At 38.0% G+C, this 13,393-nt stretch overlaps 1 protein-coding gene across 1 annotated transcript in view; it reads right to left on the bottom strand.

Moving 5' to 3' along the window:
- Positions 1 to 13,393, bottom strand: part of LOC124545017 (probable ATP-dependent RNA helicase kurz) — a 133,520-nt gene that overhangs the window by 81,649 nt on the left and 38,478 nt on the right. Inside the window, exons 5-6 of the mRNA XM_047123794.1 lie at positions 7,819 to 8,008; positions 3,346 to 3,561 (exon numbers count right to left, since the gene is read on the bottom strand). Coding sequence (XP_046979750.1) covers positions 3,346 to 3,561; positions 7,819 to 8,008 — 406 coding nt within the window. The remainder of the gene's footprint in view (positions 1 to 3,345; positions 3,562 to 7,818; positions 8,009 to 13,393) is intronic.

The raw sequence follows: 13,393 nt of genomic DNA, 5'->3' as shown, positions 1-13,393 counted from the left end.
AAAAAACCTTATGACAGCACGCACTTCACATTTGGCGGGGTTTTCTATTGCAGCACACATTTCAAACTACCACAAAAACTAAACTAGTGCAGGTACGACGTTCACTCGACCACGGCTTGATGCTGACTGACCTGTTGAGTGCGTGAACGCACAGATGGCGTCGCTACTCCCCCCACAACCCGCACTGTGACCAATCGGAGGTTACTTTCTGAACCGCCCTCGTATAATGGAAAGGTGGCAATTCTCTGCGCAACTGAGGTGTTGAGTCATTGGTACGTGCACAAACAAGACTAATGATGTTGTTAGCTTTCTGCTGGCCCCTTCTTCAGAGCCAATAGAGAATGTTATCGTGAGCTGCCTGTAGCCAGAATGAGCTCACCAGAGTCACACTGCTATCCTGCATGTCTGCTGCTTTTCCCTCTTGGCCATCAGCCACCCTTTACCAATAATCCCTGTCTCTTTCTCCCCTTGCCCAGTCCATACAACACAATCCTTACTCCAACTGAACAAGGAAGAAGGGAAGAAAGAGTAGGGTTTAATGTCCCTTAGACATCAAGGTCATTAGAGACTGAGCATATGCTTGGATTTTCTCAAAGACTGGGAAGAGAATTGGCTGTGCTCTTTCAAAGGAACCATCCCGGCATTTGAATGGAGCGATTCATGGAAATCACGGAAACCCTGCATCTGGATGGCCAGGTGTGATTTGCATCATTATCCTTCCCAATGTGGGCCCAGTGTTCTCACTACTGCGCCACCCCACTTGGTCACACAAATGAACTAAGCGACAGTGAAATGTAGTCAACTGGGACAATTTAGCCATGCAGGTTTGTACATGCATTCTATTAGCTCAAATAGAAGGAGAGAAGATTGAGAAGTTTAATATATCTCTGACAACTAGTCCTTATGGGTGGAGCACAAAATTGAAACAAGGAAGAATGGAGAAGGAAACCGGCTATGTCCTTCCACAGGAACCATACTGGCAGTTGTCTTAGGCAATTTAGAAAACTCACAGAAAACCTAAATATGGATGGCCAGAAGGAGCTTTGAACCGTAATTGTCCTGAATGTCAGCCAAATGTTCTAACCACCGCTCCACTTTAATTGATATATTAACTCTAAAGAAGCATGTGTCTGTAAGCTGGCAATGTTCTGTGTTGTTGCCTGTAGTCAATTCAGTATCTCAACCATACAATGAGTTACACTTTCTCCTTCCATTATTTACGAATTGCTGTAATTATTCCCATTGAAAGCTTGATATGTAATTATTAAACAGTCTTGTCTTATGAACATCATTGCTTGAATTTTAATATAATTAACAGTCAAAGATATAGTTTTACAGTTCTTGTATGTTGAGTTGTACAGTGTGAAATTACCATTTCTGTTATTTATATGGATTAATCTGCAACATGCTGCTAATAAAAGGAAAAAAATAAAAGAAAGCTTAAGGGTCATAATTTACTTCTATTCAACAATCAAGGATTTCTTATGTCCACGGGTGTTGTGAAATCTGAATCTTTGTCAGCTTCCTACTCAGTCAGTTAACAGAGTACAACTCATTAATAATGTCAAGCACTGCAACCTACCATTATTTCCTACTTTATGAGAAGCTTCTGGAAGATTTTTTAAATTTATTGTTTTAGTTCCAATTGAAATGTTATCTAATGATATCATACAATGTTCAACTTACCAAACAATTCAACTGTAAAGAAAAGAAGGAAAAATTACAGACAATAATATTGGAGGGAATATTTTCACCACCAACAGAGCACATACACTACTATATGCATTTTCCTTCTGAACTAAGCAAATTTTCTTTTTCTTCCACTAATTTTCATTGTATTTTCTAGAAGGTCTGAGCAGGGCACTGAAAAATTGCTGTAGTGTCAACTTGTCATAATTAGAGAGTTTTCCTATAAATATGATTGTCACTGGCAAACTTCACCACACAAAAGTCTAACAATCATAATAAATTGTTAAAAAACACAAAACAGCAATGGAGTTGGCATTCATCTCTCAGGCATAAATTCATGCCCAATACATGTAGCAGTCTGAATTTTCTATTTGCTTCTTCTGATTAACAGTTACTACTTAGATTTTTTTGTTTATTTAATGCTTTACCCTAAATGGAGCATAAAGTTTCAAACACCATATTATTATAATTTCAAGGATTTTTGGGTTGTATCTATTACATTAGGTCCTTTTGTAACCCACATTAAGTTTATAGATTTTGCCTACAAACAGCGCACTTATTTTTGTTCTTGCTTATCTTCTGATCTATAGGTTTCTTTTCCTTTGTTGACAATACAAACATCACTTATTCTTCTTCTTTAGGTTTCACAACTGGAGCTCTCAATCATGTACAATTCTGGGCATCTTCTTTCATCGCTTTATTTTCATCCTCTTCTAATGTAATCCTTAATTCCAATTCTTTTCCTACCTATTTCTCCCACTGCTTCCACTTTTCCTCTATAATTCTTCGTTGCAGACAATTTCTATGCAGTATGTGACCCATTCAAGATTTTTTCCTCTTTCTGACCACATCCAATAATTTTATTTCTTCCACTATTTTCTTCATTACGAAGTCTGTCAGTCCATTTCACCTTAAGTATTCTTCTCAACGGCCATGTTTCAGAACTTTCTAAATCTCTTTCTTCTTTCTTTTTAACTGTCTGTGATTCACTGCTATATACCACTACAATACATACATATCATTTAGTAAAATTATTTTCTCCATTCCACTGAAATTATTCTAGATGTTAGTAACTCCTTCGACTTTTTGAAAGCTCTCTTTGTTCTGTACAGCTTCCATTTCCATCTGGTTAAACTTCTCAGGTACAGAAAAGACTTTACTTTTTCTGTCTTTTGTCTTTCTAGCTATACAGAGCATCATAACTGTGATAACACTAATTCCCACGCAGCATATTTCCCAGCCAAGACTTTTTCCTCTTTCTGATCATGTCCAATAATCTTCTTTCTTCTGACATTTTCTTCATTACTAAGTCTGCCAGTCCACTTCACCTTAAGCATTCTTCTCAACAGCCACATTTCAGAACTTCCACAGAAATAAAACTGTATTTCTCTGGTATTCAAGTAATGTAAAAGCATGTAAATTAGCTCTTGCTCTTTTTATAAAACCGAATAAGTCTAAGAAATGGGCTATCAAGCACCCTGGCTTAATCTCAATAAGGCATATTTGTAATAATTAGAAAAATAATACAAACAATTTGGCTAGTTACCATTAGTTCTAACATGTTCAAGTTAACATAGTTATGTCAGTGTGTCTATGGACTGCCATCTAGCCTATAACATGTACCATGGGTTTTCAGAGTTGTAATGAGGAACTCACCTTTATAACTGGAGGAGGAACTTTAAATAGACGAGAATTTTCTGTGAAGTCCTCGAGACGTAATGTTGCTGACATGATTATCAATTTCAGAGAATTGCCTCTTTTGTTCCTCAAAGGCACAATTCGAGACAAAAGACCAATCAGTATATCAGTGTACACACTGCGTTCATGGGCTTCATCCAGAATGATTACAGAGTATTTTGTTAGCAGGAAATCCTAAACAGACAGGAAAAATTAGATAGGTTATACATAGGTTTTTAATACCCATATTAACTATCTACAGTGACACTCAAGAAAAAACAAAGGAAACAATAACACATTAAAAATTTTCTTTTCTTTTGTCTTTTAAGTGGATATTTACAAGCAGGTCTACAATTTTGGGCTTAATTTAAAATCAGACTTACCTAAAATAATAAGACACATAACAAAGAAATTCACTATGTGTTAAACCTTAACAATAAACAATTTAACTTTTCAGACATTTTTGTGCATGTTATAAAAAATGTGGAGACACATAATATTCCAGAATACATCTTAGTTAACAATGATTTTTTTGTACAAGTCATGTATTGTGTTATTCCCTGCTACCCTGATTTTCTCAGTACACCTAACATCCTGGCAATCTCAATAGACTTGCTCTAACAATTTATACTCCTACAATTTACCTTTAAAAGCCACCATGATTTGTTATCTTGTTCCACCACTGCCTGTACCGTTTTGCAAACAAATAATTACGATAAAGCAGTTAGCGTGGGTGATGCTTACATACATGTCCAAAGGAACTTTGCATCACAATTTGGAATAAGACAAGCACTGCACAATAGTACTTATCCTGGCAAGATACTTTCATGTAAAATGTCTCGCCTGTGCGGATGTCCAAATGAATGTTGCACTGTACTTCAGAATAACAAAGGCACTGCAAAATCGTATTTATCCGCCGATACTGGGCCAGTGACTTTTCAAGTGAAATGTCTTGCATGTACGGGAATATACATAATGGGTGTACGATTACAGGTTCTAGACATGTGGTAGACAACAAATGGAAGTTTGGGTCCGGCTATGAGTCTTGCTCAGGTAGCCTAATGGTAAGGCAACTGTCGGCGATGAGTGGGAAATCTGGGTCCAAGTACGGGTCCAACAAAAATTTTCATTGTCATCGTTCCATTATACAGTTGATAGTTGTCCATATTTGCAATTGCGAAATGAATTTAAGTTTTTTTGTAAGTGTAATTGCTATGTATTTAGTTGAATCGATAACATTTAAATTTGGATGACTGAATGCATAAACGAAACTGAGTGGAGGTTTTAGTAAGCATATGGACAACCTTACAGCTTTTATTGTTTAGGGTCAATCCGTACTTTTTGCAGTATATGGATACCTTGCCTAAACCATTTGCAATTTGTTGTGATTTTCTGACAGCTTTACTAGATGGTAAATGAAGGCATAATCTGAAAGAAAACTACAAGGGCTGCCCAAACTGACTCCTAAATTGTTTATATCGATTATGAACAGTAGAGGGACTATAGTAGTTCATTGAGGAACACCAGACAGCTCTTGTGTTTCACTTGAGGATTTCCCCTGAGTTGCTATGAACTATGATCATTCTGACAGGAAATCATGTTGCACAACTGTGATGATACTTCATAGACACACAATTTTATTAGAAGTTGTTTGAGGAACTGTGTCAAAAGCCTTCCAGAAATCTAGAAAATAGGAATCAACATGAGGTCTCCTACTGATATCACTTTGTGTGAATAAAGAGCCAGTTGTGTTACACAAGGACAATATTTTACAAATCCATTCTGGTAATGAGTCAATACATTGTTTTCTTCAATGTACTTCACAATGCTGGAACATGGTACACGTTTCAAAAACCTATTAGAAACAGATGTCAAAGATATGGATCTGTAATTCAGCAGATTACTTCTATTCCCTTTCTTGTTTGTTGGTGTGACCTCCGCAACTTTCCAGTCTTTAGGTACGGATCTTTTGTCGAGCAAGCGACTGTATGTGCATGCTAAATATGGAGATATTTCATCAGTGTATTTCGAAAGAAATGTATTTGGTATACAACCTGAATCAGAAGAATTGCCTTTATTACGTGACCACAGTTGCTTCACTACAATGAATGTGTCTACTTACAAATTATTCATGTTGGTAGCTGTTATTGGCTGAAATTCTGAAATATTTACATCTTGTTTTGTGGAGATATTTTCGAAAACCATGTTTCATAATTCCTTTAAAGGAACATTAGGGTTTAAGATTTCATCACTTACAAAATCATTAAGGACAAAGTGCAAGCTCAGGTTCTGGAACGATATTGGTGTTGTCCTTTCAAAGCAACTGGCACAGGACTTGTTTTAAGTGATTTAGAGAAACCATAGTAAACTTCAATCTGGGTGGCCAGATATGAACCTGAATCACAATCCTCTCGAATATTAGTCTTTTGTGTTACCACTGCATCACCTTTCACAATTACTGCATTTGATTTGTGATATAAGGCCGCAGCTTAAGGTGGATAGTACAACAAGATATTCAGAAATAGTCTATCAATTATACAGGGTACAAAAAGGTAAGGCCAAACTTTCAGGAAACATTCTTCACACACAAAGAAAGAAAATATGTTATGTGGACATGTGTCCGGAAACGCTTACTTTCCATGTTAGAGATCATTTTATTACTTCTCTTCAAATCACATTAATCATCAAATGGAAACACACAGCAACAGAACGTACCAGCGTGACTTCAAACACTTTGTTACAGGAAACGTTCAAAATGTCCTCCGTTAGCGAGGAGACATGCACCCACCCTCCGTCGCATGGAATCCCTGATGCAGCCCTGGAGAGTGGCGTATTGTATCACAGTCGTCCACAATACAAGCACGAAGAGTCTCTACATTTGGTACCGGGGCTGCGTAGACAAGAGCTTTCAAATGCCCCCATAAATGAAAGTCAAGAGAGTTGACGTCAGGAGAGCGTGTGGATGGATATGTGTGTGTGTGTGCAAGTGTATACCCGTCCTTTTTTCCCCGTAAGGTAAGTCTTTCCGCTCCCGGGATTGGAATGACTCCTTACCCTCTCCCTTAAAACCCACATCCTTTCGTCTTTCCCTTTCCTTCCCTCTTTCCTGATGAGGCAACAGTTTGTTGCGAAAGCTTGAATTTTGTGTGTATGTTTGTGTTTGTTTGTGTGTCTATCGACCTGCCAGCACTTTCATTTGGTAAGTCACATCATCTTTGTTTTTAGAAATATTTTTCCTACGTGGAATGTTTCCCTCTATTATAAATACAGTATTTTCTTGATACTGCTATTGACCTTCTTTCTTATACTCCTCACATCAGTGATGCCTTTCCCTTTCCATCGATCTCTTAGTTCCATGACATCAATGCACAACAGATTGTGCACAATACAATAAACTTGGTATGGCTGTGCATTTCATGAAACTGGAACTCTCACAAGACTTTAGCATTTTCAATTTGTGTAGTGTGTTGGTTGGTTGGTATTTTTACTAACAGTATCACATTTCCAGAATGAGATTTTCACTCTGCAGTGGAGTGTGTGCTGATATGAAACTTCCTGGGACCTTTGTCTTTCGCGGGCAAGTGCTCTACCATCTGAGTTACGCAAGCACGACTCATGCCCCGTCTTCACAGATTTACTTCCGCCAGTACCTCGTCTCCTACTTTCCATATTTCACAGAAGCTCTCCTGCGAACCTTGCAGAACTAGCAGTCCTGTAAGAAAGGATATTGCGGAGACATGACTTAGCCACAGCCTTGGGGATGTTTCCAGAATGAGATTTTCACTCTGCAGTGGAGTGTGCGCTGATATGAAACTTCCTGGCAGATTAAAACTGTGTGCTGGACCGAGACTCGAACTCGGGACCTTTGCCTTTCGCGGACAAGTGCTCTACCATCTGAGCTACCCAAGCACAACTCATGCCCCGTCCTCACAGATTTACTTCCTGCCCACAAAAGGCAAAGGTCCTGAGTTCAAGTCTCAGTCCGGCACACAGTTTTAATCTGCCAGGAAGTTTCAGTGTCACATTTCTTATATGTCTGTTCCACCCTAAACACCTTTTATAATGGCCTTTCTATTACTGTAACCATCAAGAAGGCTTTCTTGGAAGCAGAAGAGATTGCTTTACAGATTCTGATCTGAGACTCTTGGGGTGTCCACCTGAAGCCCTTTTTAGATAGTGGATGTTATTGTTCCCAGAATTTACGTCACCTCGTTATGAGCATTTTTCTTTTAAGAATTGAACACAAATAGCTTGGCAATTAAAAGTCAAATTATGAAGAACTTTGCTTAGCTGAGAATGTTTAATGCGGATGGAATTCAGAAGGTGTCCCCAATGTTGTACAAAAGATGTTGCTGTGCTAAAGCTTGAAAATCTTCTGGACACTGAATATTATGAACAAGCAATTTTTGGAATAATTTCATATTTGAGACTTGCACACTAAAAATTACATACACTTTGTATTTCTTTCAGGAGAACTCCGTCAGTCATGAACTTTATTTTTGTGTCTTTGGTAGTGTTCCCCTCAAACCTTATGAGATAAGAAACTTCTTTAGATGTTAAATTCATTTCCTCAGCAACACGAACTGACATTGAAATAGCTGCAACACGCCTGGGCTCCGTGACACCTATTATTTTTCCATTGCTGTAAACAAAAATATTTAATTTAGAATCCAGAAATAAATTCAGCTGAGGTGAAAGATTATCAATATTCACTTTAGTATTTTATTTTATCTCTGAATGTCTATTATAATACAAATAAAATAGATAATAATAAAATGTACTAGTGTATTATAGTATGAGATAACAGAACTCTTGAGTCCAGACAAACAAGTTCTTTGCAAGCCAGAGTTACAAACACCTGTCTATACTTTACTCAATGGAGACAGAGTCTCAAGTACATCATTAGATCTGGGAACACCTTGACAAACAGCTCCTAGTGGAACACCATGGTCAGAACTAGGAAACAATATGCCGTGTGACCTGTCTACTTCATCGTTTGGCTCAGCCCACAAAGCAAGCAACTGAGATCTGAACTCAACATACATCAAGAAGAGAGACAGAGAAGCTGTGTATAGAAGCTGTCAACACCTTCTTGGGGCAAGATAACATCAGCTTGTTTGCAAACTTCAAAATTTGATCATCAACTCTACCAAATGGCTTAAAAGATCACAAGAAATTAGTCATTACTTCAAAAGGAATGAATGACCTTTAAAACTGTATTTCACACTCTGAGAAATCAGGTCTTATTTACTCATCTCTCCTCTGCAAGACTCAAATCATTAAACGAGGTGCCATCTGAGTGATGACACAAGTTATGTCAATGCAAGCTCTTCCCCCCTCCCCTTTAAGAGCTACATTATTAATCAAATGAAACTATAGTGTTTCTGAGACTTTTTCAAGTCTGAAGTATCTACAACGTATATACACAGACTGAAGCAACAAATGAAAATTTGTATCAAGACAGGGATTTAAACCTGGGTATCCCGCTAACTAGGCAGATGTGCTAATGACTATGCCAACCTGTTACAGTGGCTTTACACAACTGCACAGACTTCCCTAATATGCCCCTTTCCTCAACCCAATTTCCCATTCACACCTCAGGCCACTTTGTATTCCCTGTAAACTCATACAGTATTGTAGAGGCTCTCCAACTGTATTGGAAAAACACCTCAGCATTGAACAAAATGGGGGATCGATCCTTCAATCAAATGAAACTATATGCTTCCAGAGACATTTTCAAATGTCAAATGTCTATGAAGTAAACATGCAGACTGAAGTGTAGAATGAAAATGATTAAATGAGGAGCTACATGACAGATGACCCAGTCAACGCACAGGCAGCCCACAGTAAACGATAAACACCTGACAAGTGTGCTTATTACTGAGGCTACAGAAAAACTGACAAGTGACAGTCTGGGCTACAAAAGACAATAAAATAAATAAAACTAAATGATAAGGAAGGCAATAAGAAAGAAGAAAATGGAAGGCCTGGGAAAGGGGCCCCAACTGAATGGAACTTTAATGCAAAGTGCTGTGGGGCCATAACACATGTTAGAGGAACAGCTTATAATTGCACAATTAAGAGAAGTATCTGGAATAAAAACCAACGGTGTTAATGAACAATGATGAATATGAGCAAGGAAACCAACGTATCTGTGAGGTACAATTCATTTGAAAGAAGAAATTGGTAGTACGGGAAACAGACAGCATGGCTGCTTTCAAATAAAAAAATCAAGAGGAGAAAATAAGGTCACTAAGTGTAAGAATGGATGAATACTGGACAAAGTAAAAGATCAAAAGAAAAGAAGCTGATCCCTATATGGTCCACAAATGACAAAAAAGAGAGAGAGAAGACAGAGCAATGGTTAACAAGAAATGATACATGTACAGTTGCTGAAGTGAAGGAAAGGTTGTTACATCAGTACTAGTACAATTAATACTAATAAAAAGTTGTTGATTAACTACAAATGATGGTGAAAGGAAGGAAGATTAGGGTTTAATGTCCCTTTTATGATAAGGTCATTATAGACACACAGAGAGAAAAAAATCTCAAACTGGGAGAGGAAATCAAACATGACGTTTCCTGCACGCCAGACATGAAGACTAAGACTGACTGCCAATGTGTTCTAAAAAATCCAAATGAAAATTATACTGAAAAAATATATTTGTGGGACAAAGATTAGGATGAGTGCATGATATGCAAAACTAAGGAAGACTATGGAACAGAAGTCACTAAATGAGTAAAAGCTGACTAATATACACTATTAACATATAGATGCCAGCAGCTAAGTTTGTGTGAGAGAGTAAATTCCTAGCACCAATGTCAACATGCAATTGTTATTGGATGGTATGAATTGAGTAATATGAGTGTGTTGTCTAGGAGTATGAAGGAAACCCAATGAAAATAAAATTAAAATAAACTTAAAGCAAATGAAATGCTGATATGAGATAAAAGAAGGGGATTGGGAGAAGTGTGTAATTCATTTTCTTCTTCTTTTGTTTCTGTTGACAGTATTGTCAATGCCCTAATCATCAACTCATCGATTGCCTCACTAAAATCTTCAAAAAATTGTGCATATTACTCCAATGTAAATATGTACTGAATACGAATGGCATGTAGTAGCTGCTGTCACAAACCCAACTGAGCACGTTTTGGACCAGCTGAAACTTGCAGTTGGTCACCACAGGAACATTCCTCACACACTGTGTGATCTCTGGATGGCTGACAGTGAAGAGTGGGTCTGGCTTGATCAGTAACATTTTGACCACTTTAAGGACAGCATCCCCAAAAGAAACCAGGCATATCCCAATGCACAGAGCGGAGCAACACAATATTAAGCCCGTATTACAAGATGCGCTTAAACCGTAGACCTATGCAACAGCTCCCCAAGCATGCATATCTGTAACTACAAGGTCGGTTCACGTAGACCTATTACACCATCCACGTGAGATATACCTGGCACGCATGCGCAGTAGACAGTGATAACGCGCGAAATGCAAACAGAACTGTCTGATCTCTTGTAAAGTCATTTGTTCTACACACGAAACACAAAGGGGACCATGTGAAATATTGGAACATCATCGGTTTGAATTATTTATGTGACTCAAGGTTCCTATTTCATAAGAAAATGTTTACCATTATTTATTAAGTAACTGTTATTCTCTCATGTACGTTACTACTGTTCTGAATTACAAATTCAACATTTAGTTTTATATTATGACACTTGGTTACACAGGGATAAGTATTTATACAGCATTTTGCACATGGAGGACCCACTTGTTTTTGGAGCTACTGCTCTGGTAGTGACAATAAATCTTTGGATTAGGGCAGAACGATGACAAAAACAAAAAGCCAGACATTGTTGAGTTTGATCCTGGCTGAAAAAATGGGAGAAGTCAGATATAGTGGAAATTAGCAAAGTTCGGTGGCAGGAGGAACAAGACTTTCGGTCAGGTGAATACAGGGTTATAAATACAAAATCAAATAGGGGTAATGCAGGAGTAGGTTTAATAATGAATAAAAAAAAAGGAGTGTGGGTAAGCTACTACAAACAGCATAGCGAATGCCTTATTGTGGCCAAGATAGACACAGAGCCCACGCTTACTACAGTAATACAAGTTTATATGCCAACTAGCTCTGCAGATGATGAAGAAATTGAAGAAATACATGATGAGATAAAAGAAATTATTCAGATAGTGAAGGGAGACGAAAATTTAATAGTCATGGGTGACTGGAATTCGATAGTAGGAAAAGGAAGAGAAGGAAACGTAGTACGTGAATATGGATTGGGGGTAAGAAATCATAGAGGAAGCCACCTGGTAGAATTTTGCAAAGAGCATAACTTAATCATAGCTAAGACTTGGTTCAAGAATCAGAAAAGAAGGTTGTATACATGGAAGAAGCCTGGAGATACTGGAAGGTGTCAGATACATTATATAATGGTCAGACAGACATTTAGGAACCAGATTTTAAATTGTAAGACATTTCCAGGGGCAGATGTGGACTCTGACCACAATCTATTGGTTATGAACAGTAGATTAAAACTGAAGAAACTGCAAAAATGTGGGAATTTAAGGAGATGGGACCTGTATAAACTGACTAAACCAGAGGTTGTACAGCGTTTCAGGGAGAGCATAAGGGAACAATTGATAAGAATGGGGGAAAGAAATATGGTAGAAGAAGAATGGGTAGCTTTGAGGGATGAAGTAGTGAAGGCAGCAGAGTATCGAGCAGGTAAACAGACAAGGGCTAGTAGAAATCCTTGGGTAACAGAAGAAATATTGAATTTAATTTATGAAAGGAGAAAATATAAAAACGCAGTAAATGAAGCAGGCAAAAAGGAATACAAACATCTCAAAAATGAGATCGACAGGAAGTGCAAAATGGCTAAGCAGGGATGGCTAGAGGACAAATGTAAGGATGTAGAGGCCTATCTCACTAGGGGTAAGATAGATACTGCCTACAGGAAAATTAAAGAGACCTTTGGAGATAAGAGAACCACTTGTATGAACATCAAGAGCTCAGATGGAAACCCAGTTCTAAGCAATGAAGGGAAAGCAGAAAGGTGGAAGTAGTATATAGAGGGTCTATACAAGGGCGATGTACTTGAGGGCAATATTATGGAAATGGAAGAGGATGTAGATGAAGATGAAATGGGAGATATGATACTGCGTGAAGAGTTTGACAGAGCACTGAAAGACCTAAGTCGAAAGAAGGCCCTGGGAGTAGACAAGATTCCATTAGAACTACTAACAGCCTTGGCAGAGCCAGTCCTGACAAAACTCTACCATCTGGTGAGTAAAATGTTTGAGACAGGCGAAATACCCTCAGACTTCAAGAAGAATATAATAATTCCAATCCCAAAGAAAGCAGGTGTTGACAGATGTGAAAATTACTGAACTATCAGTTTAACAAGTCACGGCTGCAAAATACTAACGCGAATTCTTTACAGACGAATGGAAAAACTGGTATTGGATTCTGTAAAAATATTGGAACACATAAGGCAATACTGACCCTACGACTTATCTTAGAAGATAGATTAAGGAAAGGCAAACCTACATTTCTAGCATTTGTAGACTTAGAGAAAGCTTTTGACAATGTTGACTGGAATACTCTCTTTCAAATTCTGAAGGTGGCAGGGGTAAAATACAGGGAGCGAAAGGCTATTTACAATTTGTACAGAAACCAGATGGCAGTTACAAGAGTTGAGGGGCATGAAAGGGAAGAAGTGGTCGGGAAGGGAGTGAGACAGGGTTGTAGCCTATCGCTGGTGTTATTCACTCTGTACATTGAGCAAGCAGTAAAGGAAACAAAAGAAAAATTTGAGGTAGGTATTAAAATCCATGGGAGAAGAAATAAAAACTTTGAGGTTTGCCGATGACATTGTAATTCTGTCAGAGTTAGCAAAGGACTTGGAAGAGCAGTTGAATGGAATGGACAGTGTCGTGAAAGGAGGACATAAGATGAACATCAACAAAAGCAAAACGAGGATAATGGAATGTAGTCGAGTTAACTCGGGTGATGCTGA

Source organism: Schistocerca americana, chromosome 8 (genome assembly GCF_021461395.2).
Source record: "Schistocerca americana isolate TAMUIC-IGC-003095 chromosome 8, iqSchAmer2.1, whole genome shotgun sequence".
Classification (NCBI taxonomy): domain Eukaryota; kingdom Metazoa; phylum Arthropoda; class Insecta; order Orthoptera; family Acrididae; genus Schistocerca; species Schistocerca americana.
This window is presented reverse-complemented; position numbering and strand designations above follow the sequence as displayed.